Source organism: Canis aureus, chromosome 7, assembly GCF_053574225.1.
Source record: "Canis aureus isolate CA01 chromosome 7, VMU_Caureus_v.1.0, whole genome shotgun sequence".
Classification (NCBI taxonomy): domain Eukaryota; kingdom Metazoa; phylum Chordata; class Mammalia; order Carnivora; family Canidae; genus Canis; species Canis aureus.
In genome coordinates, this window is record NC_135617.1 from 692,276 (window position 1) to 720,043 (window position 27,768).

The 27,768-nt window shown below is 41.8% G+C and overlaps 2 protein-coding genes and 1 long non-coding RNA gene across 4 annotated transcripts in view; 1 reads left to right on the plus strand and 2 right to left on the minus strand.

Moving 5' to 3' along the window:
- Window positions 1-27,768, minus strand: part of NT5DC1 (5'-nucleotidase domain containing 1) — a 119,463-nt gene that overhangs the window by 82,897 nt on the left and 8,798 nt on the right. The window contains exons 5-6 of one of the 2 annotated variants that reach the window (XM_077902694.1): window positions 25,925-26,004; window positions 24,394-24,475 (exon numbers count right to left, since the gene is read on the minus strand). In XM_077902694.1, coding sequence (XP_077758820.1) covers window positions 24,394-24,475; window positions 25,925-26,004 — 162 coding nt within the window. Of the gene's footprint in view, window positions 1-24,393; window positions 24,479-25,924; window positions 26,005-27,768 lie in introns of both variants that reach the window. The other variant, XM_077902693.1, reaches the window with a different exon arrangement.
- LOC144316945 (uncharacterized) lies at window positions 2,296-16,063 on the minus strand. Its single transcript, XR_013382766.1, has 3 exons — window positions 15,940-16,063; window positions 5,976-6,064; window positions 2,296-4,146 (listed from the first exon to the last, which is right to left on the minus strand). It is a non-coding gene; the product is annotated as an uncharacterized LOC144316945 (long non-coding RNA).
- On the plus strand, window positions 15,782-22,807 carry COL10A1 (collagen type X alpha 1 chain). The gene is made up of 3 exons (XM_077902687.1): window positions 15,782-16,001; window positions 16,506-16,677; window positions 20,507-22,807. Exons 2-3 carry the CDS (start codon window positions 16,521-16,523, stop codon window positions 22,375-22,377), a joined length of 2,028 nt encoding a protein of 675 aa, XP_077758813.1. The 5' UTR covers window positions 15,782-16,001; window positions 16,506-16,520; the 3' UTR covers window positions 22,378-22,807.

The following is a 27,768-nucleotide window of genomic DNA, read 5'->3' on the forward strand; positions in this document are numbered from 1 at the left end:
ACTCCAAAAAAAAAAAAAAAAAAAATCAATGACCATACCATATTTATTGGCATTATGTGAAAAATCATAAAGAAAAAGGCTCCCAACCTCTTGAATTTTTCCCCAAGTTGTGAGAAGGTCTAAAGCATTCTAGTCCCATCTACATAATCAAACACTATTACAAATTCAACCATGTAGTAGTAATAATAATCTTTCTTGATTTGATTATAATGAAATGAATTTTTTCAGTAAATAATTTATTTCCTAGGCTTATCCATAAGATGATCAATTTGTCTTTAAAAATATACATAATCAGATACCCAAATACACAGCACAGCAAAATCCTGCACTTACAGCCATAACAAAATGGCACATTCCCATTCCTTAACCGTAGCTAACAAGGACAGTGTGACTTGTGGCAGTTTTCATAGGGAAAAAAGATCTGTAAGTAGTAGAACTAATTCATTCTGAAACAAAAAGTGAAAATAAGAATGTGGGAAAATATAACATGACTATTCCTTCTGATGTTATCTGTATTGGTGGAAACTCCTTCAAATATTCTCCATGCCAGAGACAGATTTGCGTAAGTATCAGGCATTTTGATATTACTCCTAAAAATTATTCAACATAACAAAATCCTGTCTCCAGAAATTTCACAATAATAGCAAAATGTGTATTAAGAAAAACCATAGTTTTTTCCAAATAAGATATAAATCATAATGTCTGTTTTCATTCATCAGGCTTTCTCATCATAACGTACAGAGAACAGTTAATCCAGATATTTGGGGGCATTTGCTTGATTCCCATGTATTCAGACTAATCCGTGTAAAGACGCTGGGGCTTACAGAACAAAGCCCTTTACAACGAGAAAATCTCTCTTAGAGCTGATAAATGCAGGAGTTTGCATCTTCTGCAGTCTGAAGGCAGGTTAGCAAGACAGGAGAAGAAATGAGACAAGCTGTGCCAAATGACACTATAAACCTGCTTCACTGATTCCTTCCTGCTGAACTCCAAGCCACTGCCACGAACTGCTTTGAGCTACCATTCGATCAACGTGCCTAGGTCACTAAAGACATTTCTCACTATAAGCACAAACCTTAATTTTTACCACATATAAACAAAGGATCTCCTTTTCCTGTACAGGTTTATTTTCAGATTCCAAAAATTTTCAACAAAATTATCAGAAGTTGCAAGCTCATTTAACGTTTTAAGCGTGAAAAATGAGTTTGAATAAAACTGGCATTGACATATATAAAATACATCATTACACATAAAATAGGTCATTAAATATAAAATATGAAACCTGAAACTAAAGAGATGCTTTTTTTAGTAGCCAATTTAGGTTGCATGTGGTTTTGGTTTTTATGGTATCAAAAAAATGTTTTTTTCAACTCAATGCAACCCCTACTTTCTTCTAAGAATATGCCAGGTTTCTTTTTTTTCAGGTTAAAAAAACCCCAAAATGGTATTAATAAAACAAAGTTTGCAATATTCTTGCTTTTAAAATTAAATTACTAAAATTGGTTCTACAAATTCTAAACATAAAATAGAACACCTGTGAATATTAGTTTCATATTTTAGAAATGGTATCCATTTAGCCCCCACAAAAAGTTGTGCAAATGTAAAAGTAAAATATAATAATGCCATCAATAGCATCAATTCCATTTGTATCATGTACTACAAATCAGCTATTAAATGAAAATTAGAGGTAACAAATCTTTTTTGAGTTTTCATCCAAGTAACTTGAATATTTTCCTGAAAAAGTAATTCTTATACATTTTCTAGGCTAGAAACATCTCACATGTACAGTGTTTTTCTCAGAAACACACTCACTGAAATAATCAGGACTCCCATCCAGAGAATGTGATGCTAGTTACTATTGCACAAGGAGAAATATACCTTTTACTTGACTTCAAATGTTGAATATAAACTTCTGTTAGTGATTTATACAGAACCTTTACAAGTTATGTTAGAATTGCAAATTCTATAAAAAGGAATGGTCTTTTAGAGAAAGAAAATTCATCGAAAAAAAAATTTTTTTTCTCCACCATCTTTCACAGAGATGTCAAATCCTGAATAAATAAGAGCTTGAAGTCCCACTGGTAAGTTGGGAAAAGGGTAATATAAGAACTTATTGGGGGATCCCTGGGTGGTGCAGAGGTTTGGCGCCTGCCTTTGGCCCAGGGCGCGATCCTGGAGACCCGGGATCGAATCCTACATCGCGCTCCCGGTGCATGGAGCCTGCTTCTCCCTCTGCCTGTGTCTCTGCCTCTCTCTCTCTCTCTCTCTCTCTCTCTCTGTGACTATCATAAAAAAAAAAAAAGAAAAAAAAAAACCTTCCTCTTAAAAAAAAAAAGAAGAGAACTTATTGGGTCTCAAGGAGTCATTTTAAAAATAGTCCTTTTTTGGCTAGATGATAGCTTCAGATAACACAAAAGGTGCCATATATCCACAACACATATAACTAATGAAAATTAATATCTAAAATATGTAAGGAATGTTAAAAAACAATAATAATAAAAGATAAGCTGATTAAAAAATGAGCAAAGGTATAAAGAGGCATTGAGAGAAAATACAACCAACCAATACATGGAACTATTCTTACCCTCCTTAGAAATCTGGAATATACAAATAAAAATCTAATGAGATGGAATTTTACAACTACTGATTGGCAACCTTTAAAATTTAAATAATACCAGGTGGTTGTAACTCATGCCCTGCTGGTAAAACATAAAATGGCTTTAGCAAACAATTTGGCATTTGCCAGTGGAACAGAAAATATATATATTCAGTATGCCATTCCTGGGTAATAGTCACAAGAAAAATTCTTTGGTGGGTAGCCAGGGACCATGTATAAGAATGTTTAAAGCAGCATTATTTTAATAGCAAAGAAATAAAACTTAGCTAAAATATCCATCATCAAATGAACAAAAATAAATTCTGATTACTCATAACGGGAATACGTATGTCACCGTGAAAAATGAATAACAGCTACACACGTTAATATGGATGGATCTCAAAAACGTAACGTCATATCAAACAAGTTGTGAAAGTACACACACAGTGTAATACCTTTAAATATACTTTGAAAACATGTGACAAAAATTATTGTGGGATATGTATATGTGTGTTTTTGGGGCATGGGATGTGGGAGGATAGATTTCCGAAGAAGACAGGGAATGACAGACGCACAATTCTGCAGAGTTCCCTACACGGGGGATGCAGGAAAGCAGGAGTCATGGGGCTGCCTGGGTTGCTCAATTGGCTAAGCATCAAGTCATGATCTTGGGGTCCTGGGATCGAGCCCCACATCAGATGGAGCCTCCTGCTCAGGGGGAGGCCCCTGCTTCTCCCTCTCCTTCTGGGCTCTTTCTCTCTCAATCTGTCTCAAATAAATAAATAAATAAATAAATAAATAAATAAATAAATAAAATCTTTTAAAAAAAGCAGTAGTAATGGGTGTTTCTTCAGGGGGCAGCAGATGTCTGTATGTTCGCTGTGTTAGTATTATTGCTTCTGTATAAGAAAGTCATGTATACTATGTATGTATCAAAGCTTCCTTAGTTGTATACACTGAAAAAAGGGGTCTTTGTTCTCAAAACAGTGGAAAGCAATGATGGCAGAGGAGGGAAGAGGCACAACGTGGCCAGAAGAGCAAAGGAGTTGCTTCTACTCTATTAGCCATATGAACTGCTAGGTTAGCGTTTCAGCTACAGTTTATAAGGCGCGGAACCTGGGCAAGAGTTGACTGATTTAAGTAACAATCACAGAAAATTAAACAAAGGAAGAGTATTTATTATTTTTTTTAAAGATTGTGTTTACTTATTTGACAGAGAGACAGAGGGAGAGTACAAGCAGAGGGAATGGGGAGAGGGAGACGCAGACTCCCTGCGGCGCAGGGAGCCCGATGCAGGGCTCGATCCCGGGACCCGGGACCGTGACTGGAGCCGAAGGCAGATGCTTAACCGACTGAGCCACCTGGGTGCCTCAAAAGAAGAGTATTTGAAAATACCTGGATGCATGCTCTTGTGGAAAATGCCACTGTAGCCTCTGAACCCGGCATCCAGACTCTGCTCTGCACCTACTGGTTTACTGACCCTCTGGAACTCCTCTCGGGCTTCGGTCTCCTTACACACAACATAAGGCTGACATCTGTCATACGAGGTTCTTGGGAGTCAAATGAGAAAAGCAAAGTACCCAACACTGAGAAGATGTGTCAATGAATACAAACCCAATAGGAAGACAAAGTCGAATCAGATCTAATTACAGTGATAATCACAGAATGACATTTAAAAGTGACCAAGAGAAGACTCCAGTGCTTTCCTAGGGTCTCACAGGCAGGTAACCTTTATATAAATGGAAGAAGACAACAATATTTATAAGTCTCTTAAGCAAAACAAAGTCTAATTCTTATTTCCTTCTTTCCTCCCAAGTCAAGAAATGGCTAAAGAACCACATGGCTCATATACGTGGCTCCCATGTACACATCTCAATTGAAAAATAGGGCCCTAAAGTGCTATAAAGTTAAATTTAAAAATATGGAAGTGCTCTTTATCGTCAGCTGAGATGTTTTTTAAAATTCTTATAAATTTACTACCATTGCATTAACACAGTCAAGTGCGCTTTAAAAGCAGTTCAATACTGTTACACTATAGCATATAATAGGCATGAGAATGTCCAGGAATTTTTGTATCAATACTAAGGGTAACATAAGATCTAAGAATAAATGGTTTTCAAATACAATATTTTTCAATATTATAGTGAGGTCAGCTTTTAAATAGAATCCTTTAAATATAATAATTTTATTTTATTATTTTTTAGAATGTTAATTTTTTACAGCTTATTTATTTTAGAGGGGGTGTGTGTGCACAGGCGCTGGGGGGCGCTGGCAAAGGGAAAGGGGGAGAATCGCAAGCAGACTCTCCGCTAAGTGCAGAGCCCCACCTGGGGCTTGATCCCATGACCCTGAGCTCATGACCTGAGCTGAAATCAACAGTCCAGTGCTTAACCCAACTGAGCCTAAACATAGTACTTTTATCACCTAAAATCTATACGAGTTTAACATCTGCACCAAATAACATAGAATTCTGAGCCTGTAACTTAATTACCCACAAACTGCTACTTAATAGATTGAGAGCTTTCACCCCCTAAAACATACATTTGGTAATAAGTAAGGTCAGTTTTACCCCCTAAATTCTCCTACTAATATTTTGTCAAATAATTCTTTTCTCATTACATCTGCATTTTTTATAGTTGTGCTATATACTAGAAACATACATCTGTCTTTTGTGACTTACTATTTTATGTCATATATGATCAATATGCCTTTTCCCAAATTAAGCTTTTAGGCTTTTCTTGGCTACAATTATATAAACGCTACTGGTTGCAAAATCAAAAAGCATTATTTACCAATGTGAGAAACCATGGCTTAGGGAAAATAACCAAAAGCAGGACTGGAGACAAAATGGAAAATATCCAAGTAGCTATTCTCATTCTCTTAAACATCAAACCTGCAATCAAGAACAATCCTGGGGCACCTGGGTGGCTCAGTCGGTTAAGCCTCTGACTTGGTTTTGGTTCAGGTCACGATCTCAGGGTCGTGAGATCGAGCCCCATGTCAGGCTCTGCGCTCAGTGCAGAGTCTGGGTGAGATTCTCTCTTCCCCTCTCCCTCTGCCCTCTTCCCTATCTCTCTCTAAAATAAATATTCTTTGTCATTTTTAACTTGTGCTAATTATAAAATTCTATAAAAATGGGGATCCAAAAATGAAATTCTAGATCTGTGTACCTCATTAGCATTTGTAAGTCAGTAGCACTTCTTGCAAAATCCAATATAGATTCTAATGCCAACCTGATCAACTCCACTTATAAATTATGTCTAAAAACTAATTCTAACTAATGAAATTGCAATGATCTCAAAGCTAAGAGGTGGTGTTACACCAATGAAGCTTTACATTGGAACACAACTTTCAATATTATACATACTGCTGAACTTACCTAAATTTGGAGGAAAAAGGATTCTTTGATAGTGTGCCAGTCCCAGTTCGATACGAGATAATACTAAATTGTAAGTGTCTTTAAGGTTTCTGGTGCCAGATTTTCCATTTGCAGGGCAGGAGTGATTTAAACACAGGAATCAATCATTAGCTCAAAACTGAGTTTCTAAAGAAATACTAGCATTTGAAAAAGCAGCTGAAAGTTTACTAAGACACACTAGCAAGAGAGTTCAAATTATAAATCCATTCATAAGCAGCTTTTAAAAACAAAAAACAAAAAAACCTTCGAACTCTCTGAAGCAAGCTGAGAACCCCACATAAAGGTTTCTTAAATGGGATCTCTTTTTTTAGAACAAATTATCTTTTAACTTTTACTACAGTTTATCCATTGTTAGAATTAAAAAATTATAAGAAGTCAAATGTCTCCCAAAACATTGAGAATTTTTTAGTAAACTCACCCTCCTTTCAGTCATTGTAAGAGGCTATGATGTGCTATGAATTAAGCATACTGACATTTCTTCAGGATAAGCACCATCAGCACTCATTGCAGTTTCTTTTTTAATTAGCAAAATCTGAATTAATGAAAAAACGTTTCCACCAATTTGAGAGGATGATTGTAGTGGAATCATACTTGCACACAATTAAGTTAAATAGTCCGAATTAAAGTCATATGCTCAGAATTACATTGGATCCCACCTAAATCCTTACCATAGAGCCACAGAACACTGTAACTACCATAACCTACTATGTGATGTTGGCTAGGATGCTTCTCAGGACCTCAATTCTTCATGTCTAAAGATGGGGTACTGTCACCTATTTTCGTGAAATAAAGATATGAAAAGTGCTTCGAATTGTACCTCTGAGCACCCGGGAAGAACTTAAGATAGGTTAGCTACTCAGCCGGACACTGCCTGACACATTTCACAACCCTAAAAGGCATCTGGTTTTGCACACGAACTTGCACGTACTGCAGGCATCGCTTTATAGAAGACATCTTGGTTTAGCAGGTAAAAATGTTTTTAAAAACACGACCAGGGATGGTATATTGATCCACAAGCTGCAGTAGCATCTGAAGCATAGCGAAAAAACCCTTTTCTCGTTCTTTTTTTAAGGGTTTTATTTATTTATTCATGAGAGACACAGAGAGAGAGAGGCAGAGACCCAGGCAGAGGGAGAAGCAGGCTCCATGCAGGGAGCCCGATGAGGACTCGATCCCGGGACCCCGGGGTCACGCCCTGGGCTGAAGGCAGATGCTCCACCACGGAGCCACCCAGGTGCCCCCATCCTACAAATATTTATGAAGTTCATGCTCTGTACCAGGTACTTCCTGTTCAGATGGATTTTTTTTTTAAGATTTTATTTATGTATTCATGGTAGTCAGAGAGAGAGAGAGAGAGAGAGGCGCAGAGACACAGGCAGAGGGAGAAGCAGGCTCCATGCACCGGGAGCCCGACGTGGGATTCGATCCCGGGTCTCCAGGATCGCGCCCTGGGCCAAAGGCAGATGCCAAACCGCTGCGCCACCCAGGGATCCCTCAGATGAAGTTTCAATGATAAATGACCAATAGTCCTGGAGTGACGTTCAGAAAGGAGTACGGAGTGTGATGAGAGCACGCTGTGTGACGATCCGCACCTGGATTTCCTTTCACGCCCAAATCTGTGTATTCTAGATTCTAAAAGAAGCCTAAGCAATGGCCGTGAGAGGCTGTGTTTGCTATCTGCCTCCCCAGGAGACTAAGGGCATCAGTAGCAGCAGAACCTAACCTAGCAAATGCGACACAGCAGAGGCTCAAAAAAAGTTTGGCGAACACTTGAGAAGAGTGACGCTACAAAGGGTCCCAGGTAATGAGAGACAATTACTTCTTTGACATCATCATCGCTCACACCTGTTGATCATTCTCAGGCACTATCCACCACTCCACATATATCTTAACTCTCCTTCCAAGTTTCCTAAGAGAAATAGCGAAAACAGGATAGGGATGGGGTGACGGGCACCGAGGAGGGCACCTGATGGGATGAACACTGGGTGTTACACTGTATGGTGGCAAATTGAATTTAAACCAAATATTAAAAACAACCAAAACAGGATAGGACTGTAGCATTCTACATTTCAGCCTTACTGTCCATCAGAAGTGGCAGGAGTTATTTTGACTTACAGGTGATTAAAGATAATTGGAGTTTTAGCTTCAAAAAGGTCACTGGGGGGAAAACACCACTATTAACAGTCATTATATCTCTACAGTGTACACGTTTTTTTTTACTTTCTATTTCCTACATTTTCTCTAAACAGTGATTACCTTGAAAATCTGAAAGCAAGTAAGCAGATGTTTGGGCTTTTACGGATGAGGAAACCAGGGGCAAGAAGGCCAGGTGACCTGGCCAGGGCAACCGATGGGCCAGAGATGGCAGGAAGACGGGTCCCTTAGCACCAGCTCACAGTTAGGGGCAGAGGCCTGCCGCCCACGGAACAAAGTTATCTGCTCAAAGGCTAAGTACAATAGGGCCCAGCAGTACCTAAACTGAAAAATCTGGAGTGTATTTCAATTGTTACAGGTAAGTTAAAGAGCTGCATGAGCAACAGTGAGGGTGGGGTTCTCGATGGTCTGTGCTGCCACTTGCAAATACCTTGCTTTGTACCTGTAGGCACTCGGTACCCTCCAAGTACTTTGCACCTGTAGGTACTCGGGTACCTCCAAGTACTTTGTATTTACAGGTACGTGGTGACTGTGGAGTTGTTCAAAGTATGATAATAAGCAGGGGAGTAAAAAGATTCAAATAGAAAGTGTCTTCCCCAATTGAAATTTTAATTTTCTACACTTTAACTTTCTGCCTAATTTCTCCTTCCAACTTAGCAGAGACTGCACGTGAAGCTGAACTCATAAATAGAGTAGAACATGTTTGAATAGCTGAGAGTCTCTTGGGTGGCCAAGAAGATCGGAGGTCAAGGAGCCACGAAGCTCTGTTTTTTTTTTTTTAAATTCAGCAGGTTACTATGGAAAGATGGTGATGTCATGAAGCATGTGTGGCACAGAACCATGAGTTCTTTAAGTAATATAGCCATTTATATGTAATAGAAAATAGAATATAAAACCCTTGTTCAAACTTCTTAAATGACTCTGTTTTTCTTGACCTGGCCTGAAGTTTCAGGGATTTCATAAACACCTGTTTTTATGCATGAATTTCTCCTTTCAAGCCTTCAGCAGGTATCTAACCACTAAGCCACATTAGACTATTTACACAAATAGGGCATTTTTAGCTCCTGGGCTCTGTAATAGCACCTACGAATGTTCTTTTAAATTATTTTCAAGAGGAATGAGGTACAGTGAGGTGGTGGATGTTGTGGGTCTCTAAGTGCCCTCATGACACTTCTGGGAACCTTTCCCAGCTCCCCTGCTAAAATACTGAAGAATTAGGGACTCAGGAAAATCAGTGTCCTGCTTGGGTAAGGAAATGAGCATATTAGCTTAGTCGGTGGCATTTTCTTTCAATGGGTTCTCTCGACAACAGCTCTTCATTTCAGAAATTTAACTCAATTGAACATTAGGGAAGGAGACATCCTAGCACAGGAGCCAGTTTCCTCATGTGAAGAATAAGATGATTGATCTAGATGACCTCTCATGTTCCTTACACCTCTGAGTCTATGAAAGAACAATAATATTCTGACTTAAAAGTGTACAGGTCTTAAAAGAAAATTTCAAATGTTAAAAAAACATAAGCAAAAAAAACCAAAGGACAAACTGGGAAGGATATGTGTAAACTGTATCACAGAAAAGAGGTTTATGTTCCTAAGACAGAGAACACTTCCAGGAAGATCGAGCTGGAAGTATGGTCTTAACTACAGGAAAAGATGCCCAACCATATGCTCAGTGAGAGGAATCAAAAGTACCCCGAGATCAAGATTCCAGTTTTCAGCTCCAAAATGGGCAAAAATATAAAAATTCAACAAAGTCTAAACAACCTATCCTGTTGGTGAGGCCGTGAGGAAACAAGCATTCTCCTATTTTGCTGGTGGAAATGCAAAATGACACATGACCTATGAGGGGGGTTCAATGGTATGTCACAAAATTACACATGAGTTTACCTTTTGACCTGTAATTCCCAGTTCTAAAAATCTCTGCCAAAGATATTCTGGCCAAAAAATACACACATACAAAATAATTCACTGTAGAAATATTTGTATTAGTGAAAGAGGAAATAACACACGTCCACCACAGGGACATGTGTGTAAAACTATGGAGCTTTAGTACATAGTTTAGTACTCCACACACTGGAGCACTATGCAGCTGTAAAAAGGAAATGTGGGCCACCCTTTACCTAATGCTATGTGAGGGTCTCCAAGACAAACTATTACATTAAAAAGTGGTAGCATATAGTATGTATTTTATGATGCCATTTATCTAAGAAACTGGAAGGGGATATGAATGAATATCTATTTTAAAAAATAATAAAAGAATAAACCAAGTCAGATTTAAAAAAAAAAAAGATTATAGGGGATCCCTGGGTAGTCAGGCTCCCGGCATGGAGCCTGCTTCTCCCTCTGCCTGTGTCTCTGCCTTTCTCTCTCTATGTCTATCATCAATAAATAAATAAGATTTAAAAGAATAAAAAAAGATTATAGAAAGAGAGTAAAAACGGGGTGGAGAGATCAGTAATAGAAGCCAGGCTTCTCCGAATATTCCTGGCTTTATAAATTTGACTTGAGAAATATGCAATATATACTGAGGCTGGATTGTACTGGTTCTTGATAAATGTTCAGGTATTTTGTGAGCCACTTGTCTTTGCCTTGGTGGCCTGAAACTGGCCATGGTGGGAGTCTTTACATCATGGGTATCAGCAAACATAGCTCCGAGTCCCCAAGCCAGTTGTTTAACATTTATCAGCATACCATTGGAAACGTAAGTATTTTAGGAGAGTATAAGACAAAATTAAATTTAAAAAGAATACTTCTAAAAGTTGAAAGCAAGACGAAACAAATAAACCTAACAGTAAACTGGGTAACATGAAGAGCTGTTTTGACTCTAAAGCATAGTAATTTGACTATATAGCTTTAGTAGAAATACTAAAAGAACAGCAAAAATAATTTTAGACTCTTTTCAATAATGTGGTGCGAATGTTGGTTTTGTTACTGAGAAACTGTGAGTGTTATGGAACAAAGCAAACGAATAACTCTGTTACTGTCATGAGAATTGGGAATTTTAGTGTAGTATATCGGTCAGTATATTGCTAACCAAAGACGGGGGCAAATCTGAGCAATAATAAGAATAATAACTGCCTTGGATTTTAAACACATACAATATTTAAATCCATGAGTGTATGATGATACTCAAACACCTCGTGGGGTCACCTCCGGAGGATGCTGGAAAAACAAGCTTATTAGGTCGCACACTGATAAGGCACTTCTCCTGCCTTTTTCTCTGCACCTGGAGGTAACCAAGTAGTTAATGAAGGAGTGTTTCTCTTTATGGAAGTATTCTAGCTAATGAACAGAGGAAGAACGACAGAATTCAAATACCACCCTTTTGTAACCTCCAATGAAATAATGGATCTAGGTAATGATGCAGGCCTAGCAACACCACAAAACAAGAGACAACCAGCAGTGGAAGGGCCTCCTGAGGGAAGCACACCACATACCACGGTCTATGAAGTGCACTCACTGAAAAAAGTATTTGTGTGTGTGTGTGTGAGTGTGAGTCTCAAACCTGAAGGAGATCAAACCTCTAGCTCTAACTACCAATCTACAGGAAATACAGGGTACAGAAAAGTATTTTAAGTGACAATAAAATCCAAATTGTGGGACATTGTACAGAACAGATGACCCCGTTTTTCAACGAATAGACTACAAAGGAAATAAAGAGACATGAAGAGGGCAGCCCCGGTGGCCCAGCAGTTTAGCGCCGCCTTCGGCCTGGGGCGTGACCCTGGGGACCCGGGATCGAGTCCTGCGTCGGGCTCCCTGCATGGAGGCTGCTTCTCCCTCTGCCTGTGTCTCTGCCTCTCTCTCTCTGCGTCTCTCATGAATAAATAACATCTTAAAAAAAAAGAAAGAGACATGAGGACAAAAATGACATTAACAGGAACATATAAATTAGGGATAATTCATGAACCGAATTTGAACAAACAGTACACGGATCAATAAAAACATATATGTACATATATGCACACACTACACATATGTGGGTATGTTTCTATACATGTTCATGTGTAAATATGTATGCACTTACATATAGACATATATGTGTGTACATACATTAAGATAACTGGGAAAATCTGAACATGGAGTAAAAGATTTGATAATATTAAGCAATGGTTGATTTTTTAGGTATGATGAAGATTTTGTTTTAGAGAAAAATGACTCATTTCAGTGTACTGAAATATTTACAGGTGAACTGAGACCATGTATATTTGTCTACAATTTTGAGGTATGGTGAATGGAAGAGCTGAGTGACAGGGAGTTGAAATTAGTTTAAATGGGGTGAGGGGTACCTAGGCCCTCCCTATACCTAATCTCTACTTTTTTTTTTTTAAGATTTTATTTATTTATTCATGAGAGAGAGAGAGAGAGAGAGAGAGAGAGGCAGAGACACAGGCAGAGGGAGAAGCAGGCTCCATGCAGGGAGCCTGACGCGGGATTCGATCCCAGGTCTCCAGGATCACACCCTGGGCTAAAAGCAGTGCTAAACCGGGGAGCCACCCAGGCTGCCCCTAATTTCTACTTCTAAATAAGACTAAAATTTTCTACAATAAAGTTAAAAACTATATGCACAAAACCACCAAAAAATTATGTAGGTAGCATTAACAAGCTGGTAACAGAACACCGGTATCAGACCAAGACATTCCAACTTAGGCGTCCATCATGATCACCTGAAGAGCTTTTGCACAACAGAGTCTCTGAACTACTACTATGTCACCGAACCTGGAGGACTGAAGGGTTGTGTCCTGTTCCTCAGGACAGCAGGACGGGGTGGGGGCGGACAGCGGACCACTATTCAAACCCAGAAAGGGTGGGGGCTGCACATTATTCACCCACTTTTCATCCCCATGCTGGACACACAGAGGTACTCAAAAAGAATTCGGTGAATTAATGACTGACCCTGGGTAGTGAAAGTGAATAGGGAAGCTCAGAGCAGCTAAATGGCAGATGTGCAAAAAAAAATTCATACTTGATATTGTAAAAATTCACTTAGGTTACTGAGTTTCAAGAGCGTGGCTTTCTGCTTTAAGTGGAATAGGTTTTCATCAGAAAGCCACAGATGAGTTGGTTCAAACAGCTACAAGTAAACTCCCCGAATAAAAATAGTTTTAAATACACAATTGGGCGGGGTGTGGCTAGCAAATATTCTGATTCTACAATCTGTTTTGGACCAGACAGTGCTCCTAATGTGACTAACAAAGCAAACAGCACTCAGATTCCCTGTGCTGAAATAAGTATACTATTTGCGAAAAGGGTTGAATGTCCAAGCCTTATCCAACAAAGACACCACATTTTCCAAAGTTACAGGGGAATATAGATTGACAAATACCCACACGTATTTACATGTCCCCAAAAGAAGGCATATGACCTCCTGGTATGGACTTTGTCTCTAATAGATACTCAGCGGAGCCAAGCCCACTGTCTCACCATGGGGAACAGCAAAATACCTCAAACACAAGAATAATCTAATTTTAAAGGTGAGAGGAGCTTCGAAACCGAGTCCAACCTTTTCATTGTGTAACAGACACCTAGAGAGTTTGAGGTGCGAAGCTCTGAAAATAGCCAGCGTAGCCACAGGTGGGCAAACGGGCGACACAGGTGCACAGTGTGAGGAGCTGAGACTTACTCTTCTGTGCTTCCACACGAAGGGTATCTAACAGGGGAACAGTCTCAATTACGAACAAATAGGGTGTGGGTGTGTGGGGGTGTATCCATACACACATACAAAAATACTAGAATATGTACTTGTAATAATTCCTTTTGAAACAAATTCAAAACAAAACAAAAAAAATTCTACAGCTTAGCCTTCAAGAGCATCCACATTACCTCACCTGCTTTTTTCAAAATCTTATCCAAATGAGCCACAAATAGATGGAGGGTAGGCATTTCTCTCACTGATCTTTTGTGGGATCTTACAGACATAGCACAGCACACGATATAATCACAAAAGCTGTTCCACAGACATTCTCCAAATGATGAAAGAATGATTAGAATATAAATTTTTGAATTCTCCTATTAATCTCAACTGACATAAAAGTCGTATTTCATAAGTATCTATGAATATTCATATAGACATATAGGATGTTATAGGTTTTAATACATGGCACCAATGAAAGGTTTAAATAAAAGAGAGAGTTAGGAAAAAAAAAATAAAAGAGAGTTAGGGAATCCCTGGGGGGCTCAGCGGTTTAGCGCCTGCCTTTGGCCCAGGACGACCCCGGGGTCCCGGGATCGAGTCCCGCATCAGGCTCCTTGCATGGGGCCTGCTTCTCCCTCTGCCTGTGTCTCTGCCGCCCGCCCCCATGTGTGTGTGTCTCTCATGTATAAATAAAATCTTTAAAAAAAATAAAATAAAAGAGTTAGGAGAAAGGCCATCAGTAAGGTGAGCTACCCATTTACATTTCTATAAAGGCTTAGTCTAAAAAAATACCGAAAATTATATGCAGGGAAGAGAAAGGATAAGAAAAAGAGCAAACCTTTATTTCATCCACTGGTGAAACACTGAATTATTTCAGTTATCAATCAGTCCCAAAACCATTCCCCTCTAATTCTGCAGAGGTTTTAAAAATGTTGTATCTATGCCTGTTACAGAATTTTCCTTCTCACCTACTTTACCTGCACAGTTGATTTAATTTAGCTCCAAAACAATGGAATTAAATAAGATACAGAATTTGGTCTCTTGACTTTCTGTTACATTAAATTTTTTACGATCCTGAAAACTGACTTTAAGAGTCCTGATATTGTTAAGAATTCTAACCATTGAAAATGACCATGATAATGTTTACTAATTGAGCTGAATCAAGATTCCTGAAGGAAACTGTAAGGTAAGCCACTGGGATTTTTAAAAAGCTGAAAGCAAAGTTTGGGGAATTTTTTTCTTCTGAAATGAACACAACAATCTTATTTAATTAGACATGATATGACATTATCAGTTATTAAGGCTTTTGTACTCCTACTGCAACTTTAAAGTAAAATCCAAAATTAAGCAATAAAACTTGAAGCGATTTACTGAACATACTGTAGTATTGTAAATAAAGAATCTAAATCCTTCAGGGTAATTATGTTGCTAACTTTACTGTCAAATTCATGGATATCTTGCCTCTGCCTGAACACTTTAAAACATTTAATATGTAAAAACTGAAATAGATACTAAGATATTTAAAATTTCTCTTATTAATGTCTGAGGACTTACACTAAAGTCTAAGGTATAAAACAACATAACTACATTTTAATTGTTCTTTTCAAGCTCAAAAATAAGTAAGAATTGGGGTAAGCTATTTGCATAAAAATTTAGGAACATTAATAGGACACATTGTTGGCTTTACGTCCTTAGTGAAGAATTTAGATGATGGTTTAAATCCACACTCCCCCCCCCCCCCAAAAAAAGACTTCCTTTCCTACTTTTATATACAACCAAATATTTTCAACCAAATAACACAAGAATCTCCTTTCAGATATACAAAGGGTGTATTGTCATCTCATCATGAACCAACCTAAACATCGGAGTAATAACTTTCAAAATAAAATCTCAGAAAAAGATGGTGCATGGTTAAAACTATTAATATGTATTTAAGACAAAGAGTTTATTTTTCCATAAGAAAACAAGGAAAGAGAGCCCAACCTGATCTTGTCTGCCTGCCCAATAGAACTTTCCACTATAATTAGTACTCTCCACCTCTCGGGGGAGGAGCTTAAGCTCAGGGCAACCTCATGAAGTAAGGGAGAAACAGTATAAATACTGCAGGACAGCCGTGGAGAGGGTACCTTCTGCTCACCTGGACACAGGAGGGCTCCGAGAGCTGTCAGGAAACCACCTCCAGGAACTCCCAGCACCCCGGTAAGTCTAGGACTTGACACTCTGCTTGACTTCCATGTTAGCTTGTTTCAGAAGAAGCCTTGATAAATTAACTAATTTTTTTTTTTGTCATTTAAAAAAAATGGGTTTCCACTGAAGTGTACTCAGAAAGTCTAATCTGTGTTAGTCTATACAAAAAGAGTCCTAATAAAACCATATCTAAAATCATGTCCTAGTTTATTTTGAAACTACTGGATATTTCAACCTATGTTAAAGATCTTGAGTTATTAATACAGGCATCCAATTGTGGTTTCTGTGTTTCTTCTCTAAAAGTCACTTCAGTTTTACTTGATTACTTGCAATGTGGTTTCCACTAAGAACTAAGTCATATATCCATGTAAAGAAAAATTTTTAATTCTGGTTTATGAAATATATTAAGAACAGGACAAAGTAAAAAAAGGTAGTTAATAAAATTAAGAATTCATCTGTCCAACATCAGACAAATGAAACAGGTCACTAACAAGAAATTATTCTTTTCCTTTTCAGAATCCATCTGAGAACATGCTGCCACAAACAGCCCTTTTGCTGCTAATGTCCTTGAACCTGGTTCATGGAGAATTTTATGCTGAGCGATACCAAACACCTACGGGCATAAAAGGCCCACCACCACCCAACACCAAGACACAGTTCTTCATTCCCTATGCCATAAAGAGTAAAGGTAAACTTTATATATTTTGCTGTACTAACTAACTGGTTATTGCTTTCTACAATCTTTTTTTTTTTTTTTTTCTTTTTCTTAAAGAGAGAGAGAGAGAGAGAGGCAGAGACACAGGCAGAGGGAGAAGCAGGCTCCATGCACCGGGAGCCCGATGTGGGATTCGATCCCGGGTCTCCGGGATCGCGCCCCAGGCCAAAGGCAGGCGCCAAACCGCTGCGCCACCCAGGGATCCCTGCTTTCTACAATCTTAATGGTCTCTTTAGCAAAATGCTTTTTAACTATTGGGTGCTAAATTATTTTCAAACTCCTGAGTTTGCCCAAAATATTAAAACGATTTATGGAAAAAGTAGGTCCACTCAAGAACATTGGTGTCCTTTACATAGTGAGCAGAGTATATAGATGTGCCTGGAGAACATTAAGAACTTTTGTGTGGGGAAAATTCTTCCCTCAAATGACGCTTTTGCACAAATAACTACCCATAATCTAGAAAATATTAATCCAATACAAAGTAATGAAGCTTACAATGTCTTAACTAGAAATAACTGCCAATTACATAAAGAGAGTAGCAGCTTTAGATATCTAAATGCTTCGCCACTGTTTACTTGTACAACCGATTCGGCTGGCCCACAAATATATACAAGATTGAGTCTTAGTTATTAAATAAAATCTAATGCCTTTCCAAGAAATTTGATAGGCCAAGGAAGCACCAGCTTTCCTAATGATTTATACATTTTTATATGGTTTATATGGTTTGGTCAAGTACACACTCTTCACTGCCTTGTACTACCTGTGGGGCCTCAGGTAAGTCACTGGTCCTCTCTGTGCCTTAGTTTCCTCCCTCCTAAAAGCAGCAGCAGCTATCTCAAAGGGCCGGTACGAAGTTTAAGTGAATTAATACTGTAAGGTACTCAGGTGTTGGCTGTGCTCCTGGGGCTTCTCCACCTCCTCACACTGGGGGAGGACTGGTGGGGCCGCCTTGGAGACGTTTCAGCTTTGTTCTTGAGTCTATTCCCCAGCTGTTCAGCTTTCTCAGATATTGTGAAGAGAACTGAGAGGATGTATGTACACGACTAACAGATCCTCAAAGCAGGGCCATGATTATGATTAGATCTCACATTTGAATGACACCTGACGCAAACTACCTGTAAAACGTCTACTGGATTAGCCTGAATCATCTGAATGGATTGCAGGATTCAAATTTCCTTCCCTTAGTATTTTTGCATTATAGTCACATGTTTTACTTTGCCAATAATGCTAAGGATATTTGCTATGAACTTTATATAAAAACTGCTTCTGGAGACCATCCTTTTCAGCAAATTATCTCCTTAAAAAGAAAGATGAAATTTAAAACATTTCATGAAAGGCAGCTTAATGTTTAAAAATAAACACATGGGCAGGTAATGAAAACTCTTGAATGCTTCAGAATACAAGTAAAATATGAGAAAAAAGGAAAGTTCTGAAAGAAAGAATAAGAGATATAAGGAAAACTACTACTTTCCTTGAAGTGATGAATGGCAATGTGAAATGCTAGGACATGCATCACCGGCTACACTCTCTATGATCACAAATTCAGACTTTTTATAGTTTACTAAGATCATATGAAACAGTCTTGAATTAAAAATCACATGTACCACTCGTAGAAGGTTAAAAATATTTCTATTTTCCCACCTTACTTAACTGCATAATCTTGGCTATTTTTTTAAAAAAGATTTTATTTATTTATTCATGAGACAGAGAGGGAGGCAGAGACACAGGCAGAGGGAGAAGCAGGCTCCATGCAGGGAGCCCGATGTTGAGGCAAACCCCAATCTAACATAGTTTGCATTTGAAAAAAAAATGTGCTGTTTTATATCCTATTTATTCATCTATTCTATTTGTAATATATTACAACCCTTTACAACCTGTAGATATGTAATACATGTACACTAAAACGTCAATCTATCAATGATGTAGATGAGTATATTGAGATCTTTTCCATAAATTAATTTTTCTCATAGTCTTTTTCCTGACTTCCAGATTTTCTTATTGAAAATCCATGGGTGAATAAAGCTCCATATGTTTAAATATTTACAGAATGAAATATAACTCTAATTAGTATAAAATACAAATATTCAGTCTAAAATGATTTTCCTATTTTAGCATATCTATTAATGATTCTCCTGTGTATTTTATATTTCATTTGTCACCAAATGTATTTTAAATATCAGGAATATCTCTACCCAACAGAATAATATTAGCAACTACTGTTGGCTGACTACTCCTTACATGCCAGTTAACCTGAAAGATTTTTTAAATATAATAATGTACCAACAATTAATAGTAACTGTGAACTATACCCATATGTTCTCAAAGGCAATTTACCATTCATTTAATATTAATTCCAATAGAATTAGAATTCATTCTGATTTCTAAAGCCATTAAAGATTTGGACAAATTTTAAATACACTAATCACTTTTGTACAAAAAAGATGTGGCTCAAGTCATAGCCATAAGTCATTTTCAGGGTTTTGACCAAATCATTCAATACTTAGGCCATTTGCTAAAACTACTGTAACGGAGAACCATTTTCCAACAAAACCTAAGTAGGATACGCAGGGATTTCATCTGTCTTCCTGAAATCTATTAAATGGAGCATGGTTTTAATATGAATTCTGCAGACATTTAAATCACAATTATTACCATTTTTGCTAGCAATTAAAGAATTTCTCTGAGAAAGAAAGTACCTTCTAAGAGATGCTTATGATGATTGCTGCCTGAAGACTGACATGGTAATATTCCCCCAATTATACATCCTAATACCAGAGTGTTCCGGTAAATCCCGCCTTTGACTACAACCAAGACACTGGACACTTCTTAATGCACAGACCCTTGTGTTACTCCCTTTGAGACTGAAGCTCCTCTAAGATGGGTCTTGTGCATCCCCACACTTGTGCCCAAGAGTCCTTTTATATCACAGGCAGCAAATAAGTGATTTCTGAACTGAATACATAACATCAGTAGAAGTATTTGGTTCAAATGAACCCACAGGGGGGCGGGGGGTGGGGAGGTCTGTTCCCCCTGGTGGGGCTGGGGCCGCTGTAGCTGCCCCCGACCTCTCCCTGCCTCTCACCCCTCAATAAAATATTAAACCACAAAACCCCCCCCAAAAACAAAAAAACACATGAACCCACAGCTCTCTGAAATCAACAGTACCTATGTGTGTTAACCAAAGACGGCTTTAGATAAGCGTTTCAATACTATTTTATATACCTTGCCCATTGCTTCTAACCCGCTCTCTGTTTCAATGTTAAGTCACTTGCAGGAGAACGTAGGAGCTCATGGCATGTTCTGAGGGTGAAAAAGATCAGCCTCAGTCTACACTGCGTTCGGCAGGGCTGGGGCAGATGTGCGTCAGAATCAACTGCATCCCTCACTGAGGTCTTATAGGACAGCTTTTGAGAGAAAAATACTATAGTTCTTAAATGTCTTCCCATTTATTCTGCATTTGTCTTTTTGTTCCTTTCCTGTCATATACCTTTTTTCCCCTTTCCTCTCAAGGTAGATGATTTTCCAAATATGAATGGGGTAAATACCTCCACTGTACCACTATTCTAGATGAATTCTTCAAGCCTGGTTTATTTTCATGGATAATAGAATGTAAAGCAAGTATCACGGTAGCCGTGGTCTTTTGACACCATCCTCGCTGGCAGTGTTTTTAAATACGCTAAAATGTATGATCTGAAACCATTTCAGACTAGTGTGCCAAAATGGACTGGTTGATGGTGTGATGTCATTACTAATCATCTCTCTCTCCCTCTCTCTCTCTCTCTCTATCGGGGATGTCTTTTAGGTGTATCAGTAAGAGGAGAGCAAGGTATTCCTGGTCCACAAGGCCCCGCTGGACCTCGAGGGCACCCAGGGCCATCAGGACCACCAGGAAAACCAGGCCACGGAAGTCCTGGACCCCAAGGAGAGCCGGGGTTGCCTGGCCCACCGGGACCATCGGCCACTGGGAAGCCAGGTTTGCCAGGACTGCCAGGAAAACCAGGGTCGAAAGGACCATCTGGACCAAAAGGAGATATTGGACCAGCTGGTTTACCGGGACCACGGGGCCCACCAGGGCCACCCGGAAGCCCCGGCCCAGCTGGAATTACTATTCCAGGAAAACCTGGACAACAGGGACCTATGGGAGCCCCAGGACCCAGGGGCTTTCCAGGAGAAAAGGGGGCACCAGGAGTCCCTGGTGTGCATGGACAGAAAGGGGAAACAGGATATGGCGCTCCTGGACGCCCAGGTGAGAGAGGCCCTCCTGGCCCTCAGGGTCCCCTGGGACCCCCGGGCCCACCTGGAGTGGGAAAAAGAGGTGAAACTGGCTTTCCAGGACAGCCAGGCATCAAAGGTGATCGGGGCTTTCCAGGAGAGAGGGGAGCAGCTGGCCCACCAGGCCCCCAAGGTCCTCCCGGGGAACGAGGACCAGAAGGCACTGGGAAGCCAGGAGCCCCAGGAGCCCCAGGCCAGCCAGGGATTCCTGGGACAAAAGGTCACCCTGGCGCTCCCGGAATAGCTGGGTCCCCAGGGGCTCCTGGCTTCGGGAAACCGGGGTTGCCAGGCCTAAAGGGACAAAGAGGACCCATTGGCCTTCCAGGAAGTCCAGGTGCTAAAGGGGAACAAGGCCCGGCAGGTCATCCCGGGGAACCAGGTCTGACTGGACCTCCCGGAAATATGGGACCCCAAGGACCAAAAGGCATCCCAGGCAACCAAGGGATTCCAGGCCCTAAAGGTGAGATGGGGCCAGTGGGGCCTGCAGGACACCCTGGGGCAAAGGGAGAAAGGGGTTCCTCTGGGTTAGATGGAAAACCGGGGTACCCCGGAGAACCAGGCAGCAGTGGTCCTAAGGGAAACTCAGGGTTACCGGGCCCTAAAGGTGATGCTGGACTCAGAGGGTCTCCTGGTCTTCCAGGCCCCGTGGGCCCGGCAGGCGCTAAGGGAACGCCTGGACACAATGGTGAGACTGGTCCAAGAGGTGCTCCTGGAATCCCAGGAACCAGAGGCCCCATTGGGCCGCCAGGCATTCCCGGATTCCCTGGATCTAAAGGGGATCCAGGAATTCCAGGTCCCCCTGGCCCAGCTGGCGTGGCAACTAAGGGGCTTAATGGTCCCACTGGGCCACCAGGGCCTCCGGGTCCGAGAGGCCACGCTGGAGAGCCTGGCCTCCCAGGTCCCCCAGGCCCCCCGGGCCCCCCGGGCCAAGCGGCCTCGTCTGAGGGCTTCATAAAGGCAGGCCAACAGCCTTTCGTTAGCGCCCACCAGGGAGTAACAGGAATGCCGATGTCTGCGTTCACTGTCATCCTCTCCAAAGCTTACCCGGCCGTGGGTATTCCCATCCCATTTGATAAGATCTTGTATAACAAGCAACAGCATTATGACCCAAGAACTGGAATCTTCACCTGCCAGATCCCAGGAACATACTATTTCTCCTACCACGTGCATGTGAAAAGCACCCACGTTTGGGTGGGCCTCTATAAGAACGGCACCCCTGTGATGTACACCTACGACGAATACACCAAGGGCTACCTGGATCAGGCTTCGGGGAGCGCCGTGCTCGAGCTCACGGAGAACGACCAGGTGTGGCTCCAGCTGCCCAACACGGGATCGAACGGGCTGTACTCCTCCCAGTACGTCCACTCCTCTTTCTCAGGGTTCCTGGTGGCACCAATGTGAGCGTATTCCCAACCGAGCTCACGTAAATCTGCTTGACGAGGCATTCCCCAATTCCGCTGCGCCCCACAAAATGCATATGGACGTAGGCCAAAAAGTGACCCGTTTTAACTTTCCAAATACAGATGTGAGCTTTCAGACCAACCCATTCTCCTGCTGGAAAAGCGGGCAGCAATGGTAAAGAATATGTGAAGACCCTCTTGAATTTCTAGTCAGTGGTCCCAAGACTATAAAGTTTTCTGTGAACTCCTTCAGTATTTAAACATTTCAACCTCAAAGTCCTAGTAGGGTAAAAAAAAAAAAGTAAAATGATCACCAAGGAACCCTAAAATGTGACGCTAAGTTATGTCATTAAATTCGGTATCAGAAATTCAGCACTTAAAAAAAAAAAATAAGCCTGTTTCTGCCGATTAACAGGAAACCTTGTAGGAACCATTCAGAGGGTATCCTATCTTTGTAGAACTCAAATACTTGAATATTCAAATATAAAAGACACGGTAGGCCCCAAGATCCTTCCGATGGTGCGTTACCCAAGGGCTTACCAGCCCCTTCGTCAAGATCTGTTCGAGGACACAGGTGCCTAGGACTTGTTAGAGCCCTGACGAGGAGCCAAAAGGTGATGTCACCATTGATCTGGGAGGCAGGGTGCTTCAGCCACGAACCTTTTCACGCTTTTCTGTGACTGTAGAAAAGCTCTCCATGTGCCTGTCACAACTTGGAAATCGGTGTCTGACCTATCTTCTTTATTTAATACGAGTGTGATTAACCTGACTCCCTGTCGAGTCTTACGGAACAGGATTTTGTGGGTTTACAGACCATTGCCCTATGGACCTCGAGTCTCCCATCCTCGTGAAATCATAGCTACTGCCGAGGGTTTCCGAATCTGGCTAGGAAGGAAAAGATGTAATTTATTTATGCTCTGTACTGTATTTTTATATTGCTGCTTAAAACTTTGAAGCTGTGCCTCACTTACTAAAGCATGAACTGTTTTACCTTATTTACGATGCAATAAAATCACATCAACAGATTTTTGTGCTGAGTTTATTCGAGAACAGCGATTTGCTATTCTCAATCGTTCTTTTAAGGCTTTTCGTTCTACGAAGCTAACAGAAGTAAGACAGCAAAACGGGGGGGGGGGTGGCGCTTAGAGCGGTCACGGACACGGCCGTCTACTGGGGACGGCAGTGCCACACGCCCCCGGCGCACAGGCATCGATTGGCAGGACCACAGGGGACCTGCCAGCCCCGGTCCAGGGCCGGCGACCGGGGACAGAAAAGTCCCGCCATGTCCCCAAAGCAGTGATCTCTTCAGGGAAGGACAGAAGCGGGCAGCAGAGAAATAGGTAACTTGAAAAAATATTCTGCAGTTACTATTTATTGCCTTGATGTGTTTTTAGTCATAATATTTAGGATTATTTTGATGAATTACGTTAAAGGGAAGCAAGCGGGTTGATGTCAAATCAAAAGCTGAGAAACGCCGCTCTCGGCACCCCTCGGTCCACGGGCTGGACGGCTGCAGCCTGGTTCGGGCGCCCGGGGTACCCCCGGTGGAGGCGCCCCGTCCCCCTACTCCTCAGACGTAGCCTCCGAGGGGCCCCAGCAAGCCCGCACTGCAGCTGGGACACCCGGCGTGCAGCCTGGCCCGACCCCTGTCCCTTCGGAGTCCCCAGCCCGCTTCTCTCACTCCCCCTCCGTCTCCAGCTGCTGTACCAACGCTTCCAGGTGTGAGCAAGCCCCACTCCCAGGCCGGCCGTGGCAGACGGGGACCTCAGCTCCGGGGCACCCGCCACCCCCCGGCGGCAGGCACGTAAAACAGCAGAGCCCACAGCGCTGGCCATTGTGGCCATGAGGCCGACGCGAATAAAAGAGCCCCTTAAAACGTAAGCAGTGCCAACCTTGTAGCAAAATTTTGATAAAACCAAGTCCCAGTAGAGGAACATGACAAAACAGGCAACTTCCAAGTAACTCACAAGCGCACGGCGTTTAACGAACATGAGAAGGTCCCCCTCATAGGACTCACCCTTAAAAGCCGACATTTTATAATTGTGTTGTATACCAGCAACTATATCCTTCCAAAAGTCAAATGTTTTCTGACCATTGTTCTGCTAAAAAAAAAAAAAAAAAAAAAATCCCAAATGTTAACACATATAATGCTTCTGCTTTTGAGCACAGCTAAAAACACAGCAAGCAACTGCAATATTACTGTAATCTAAAATCGGGACTCACATTGTAGAAAAGATAACAGATGAAAAAACTCAGTGCTTGAATGCGACTTTAAAAAGAGAAATCTTTAAGAAAATCACTGCTATACGTATATACACACACGCATATAACTAAATGGTAATATAGCTCATTTAACCCAAATAAAATAGAAATTTCTGCTTACTATAAAGTCAAAATCATATATATTAAACACAGGACTGAGTCTACAGTGTCACAGCTTTTGAGATCTCAGAATGTGCCACCTCCTGTACTACGGCATCTGTGGGGCTACGAAGCCATAAGCCCTGAAGCCCCAAAAGCTGGCTCTTTAGAATTCAGCGCATTCACCTGATTTCAATAAAAAAGAACAGCAAATCTCTCTAGAAGAGATGATGGAGGTTCCAAATCCAAAACATTAACCGTTTTTATTTAGATTTCTTTAAATCGGGGTGCAAACAAATATTACGTTGAAACACGTAACCCCACAGTGCCTTGCTTCCTTGGAAACGTAATCGCTAACCAGCGTCCTACCTAAACAGACTACCAGGTACGTGTACCTGTACCAGCGCTGAGTTATTTGAAGACTAATACGCTCGCCTGAAGTCGCTATGGATGAAAAACCATCTCCATCTCACATTAATAACGACTTCTACAAACGTACGAAAATTACAGCTCCGTGGAGACTTCCACGAACACACGACTAATTCTGGTTCAAGAGTAATCGATCATGCGTGTTCTATTACGGACACGATCGTTAGGATTTTATTTTATTTTATTTTATTTTATTATTTTATATTTTATTATTATTATTTTTTTTGATCCTTAGGATTTTAAATGACGTGCAAAACAGAAGAATAATTCTGACATAAAACTGGTGTCTGTTCCCAGGTCTTCAGACCTAAGGACACGCAAATTCTATAAACGGAACGTCTACACGCATCGAACTGGTCAAAATGATGAATTTAAAAACTTCATCTCATTTTTAAAAATTTTGCCTTATGCAGAATGCGTAAGAACAGGTGGAAGTCTCTCGATCATTTTTTTTTTTTTTAATCTGCTAATGAAACCAAGAAAATACCCTTTCCAGCTGTGAGGTCTGTATTTTCTTTTTAGACACGTGCACCCTCTGCTGGGAAAGAGGTTTATCATCTTTCCTGGGGAAACGGTCCCGGCTATTTAATTTTCCCAAAACACGTGACCAAATTCTCCACGTGTTTCTTCCTTGGTCACTTCTAGTATCACAAAGAGGAAACTGAGTTCAATCCCAACTCAAAAGACATCCATGAGTAAGTCCTCCGACATATGACTGAACACCGGTCATAATTCCTGAGAAACGAGTCCCTGCTCACCTTTGTCAGAGAGTCCACCACTCTGGCACACAGCAGAGCTCCTGGCAGGTCAAAGTAGTTATCATAAAAGTAATATTTTCCTAAAAGAAAGGACAAAATTTTATTTTATTATTATTTTTAAGATTTTATTTATTTATACAGGAGAGACCCAGGGAGAGAGGCAGAGACCCAGGCAGAGGGAGAAGCAGGCTCCATGCAGAGAGCCCGATGCGGGACTCGATCCCGGGACCCCGGGGTCACGCCCTGGGCCAAAGGCGGACGTGCAACCACTGAGCCCCCAGGCGTTGGAAGAGCAAGATTTGAATCAGCACCTCATGTACGTGACACAGAAACTGGCCGAAGAGACGCTAGATTTTGGTTTGGTTGTAAAGGGGCCTCGACATTAACTGCGAATGGGTCTGTTCCAGGCTACTCCTGCCTTTAAAGAAGGGTCAAGCTACAGGAACTTACAATGTGATGCCTGTTACATAAGGATCTAAGGGAGAGAAATTTCTGTCAAAGGAGACCACGCCCCAGATCTAAAGCGCACGATGAAAAAGCCAGTTTATGTCATCAGCGTCACTGAATTTCAGAACTCTCAGCCCAGCACGGCAGCTCCAGGACGTCACCCGCGCAGTGGCGCCTTTCCACATCTGTGCGGTTGGGCCAACTTCAGTTTAATGGGAGAACCGGGGGGATGAGAAGAATTAAAAAAAAAAAAAAAAAAGGCAGGCAGGCATCACGTCACGTAAGGACATGGTGTGCTTACCTTGGAAAGACTTGGGCGCACAGGATGCACCCCAGGATCTTGCGGAGAAGAGGGATTTATTTACGCTGTTTGGCCCTGAGACAGCGTTAATCCGGAGCCCTGCCTGGGGGCAGATGCCACCCCTGGATCCGCCGCCCCGGGCAGACACCCGATGACCCGTGTCGCATCCCTCTGGCTCCGGGTGATCCCAGCCACCGCTGCGCTCAACGGCGTCGTCCCACCCCAAACGCGAGTGCCATTCACTTCCCCCGAAGCCCGTGGAGTCCCCGAGTCGTCCCCGTGTCTTGGGCGGCAAGCCTCACCCAGGAGCCGGTGGGTGGGCGCCAAGGAAGTCTCCTGTCCCTGGGATCGCATGGGGCCGTGTTCTCGGGGCTTCCGGGGTCCCCGTGGAATCCAGCCCGCCCATTCCTTCCTTCCACTACCTCACTCCCGTTTACCAGGGTCAGGGCCAACCACTCCGCCTCGGGGGGACCCCAACGTCATAGAGGCCCTGGGGTGCCCGTGTACAAAGAGGAATCAGAGAGAACCAGAGGTCTGGGCTTCGATCGGTCGTGATTATTGCCTGCATGTAAGCGCCTCATTTCAAGTCCTCCCTTCCTGCCCCTACAGGCCACACGGGAGGTTGGGGACACCACTGCCTTGCTCCTCAGTGTCCACAGAGCACAATACCCAGCATCCCACAGGCACGCCATGAACGTCTGGGAATGAATGAACGACAGATGGATGACCTAACGGCAGAATGGGTTTCTGGAACAAAGGTGTCGCAGGCAAATCAGGGGAAAACCCTATGCAGGGGCCAGATGTCCAACCCTTTACATATCACTCGACGCCCTTCACGTCTTCATAGCAAATCATTAACGTTTAAGAAACCAAGTCCAAAGTTCTCCTTCTGTGCACTCACAGGGTGGCTGGGCGGGTTTGGTTGCCCTTTCCCTCCGCTAAAAATACTTTGGTTGGCATCACGCTCCGGGTTATCCTCCTTCGCAGCTGAAATTACTGGCAGGACCTCTTAGACGGTTTTCCCTTCCTGTGCAAGGTGAGAAGGGCTCTGTCGGTGTGAGGAGCCGGGCGTCCCCGGGGCACGTGAGGCCACTCA

Coding starts and splice junctions, on each gene's coding strand:
- COL10A1 (XM_077902687.1), top strand. CDS start 16,521: ATGCTGCCACAAACAGCCCTTTTGCTGCTAATGTCCTTGAACCTGGTT. Junction 16,678..20,506: donor CTATGCCATAAAGAGTAAAG/GTAAACTTTATA, acceptor GATGTCTTTTAG/GTGTATCAGTAAGAGGAGAG.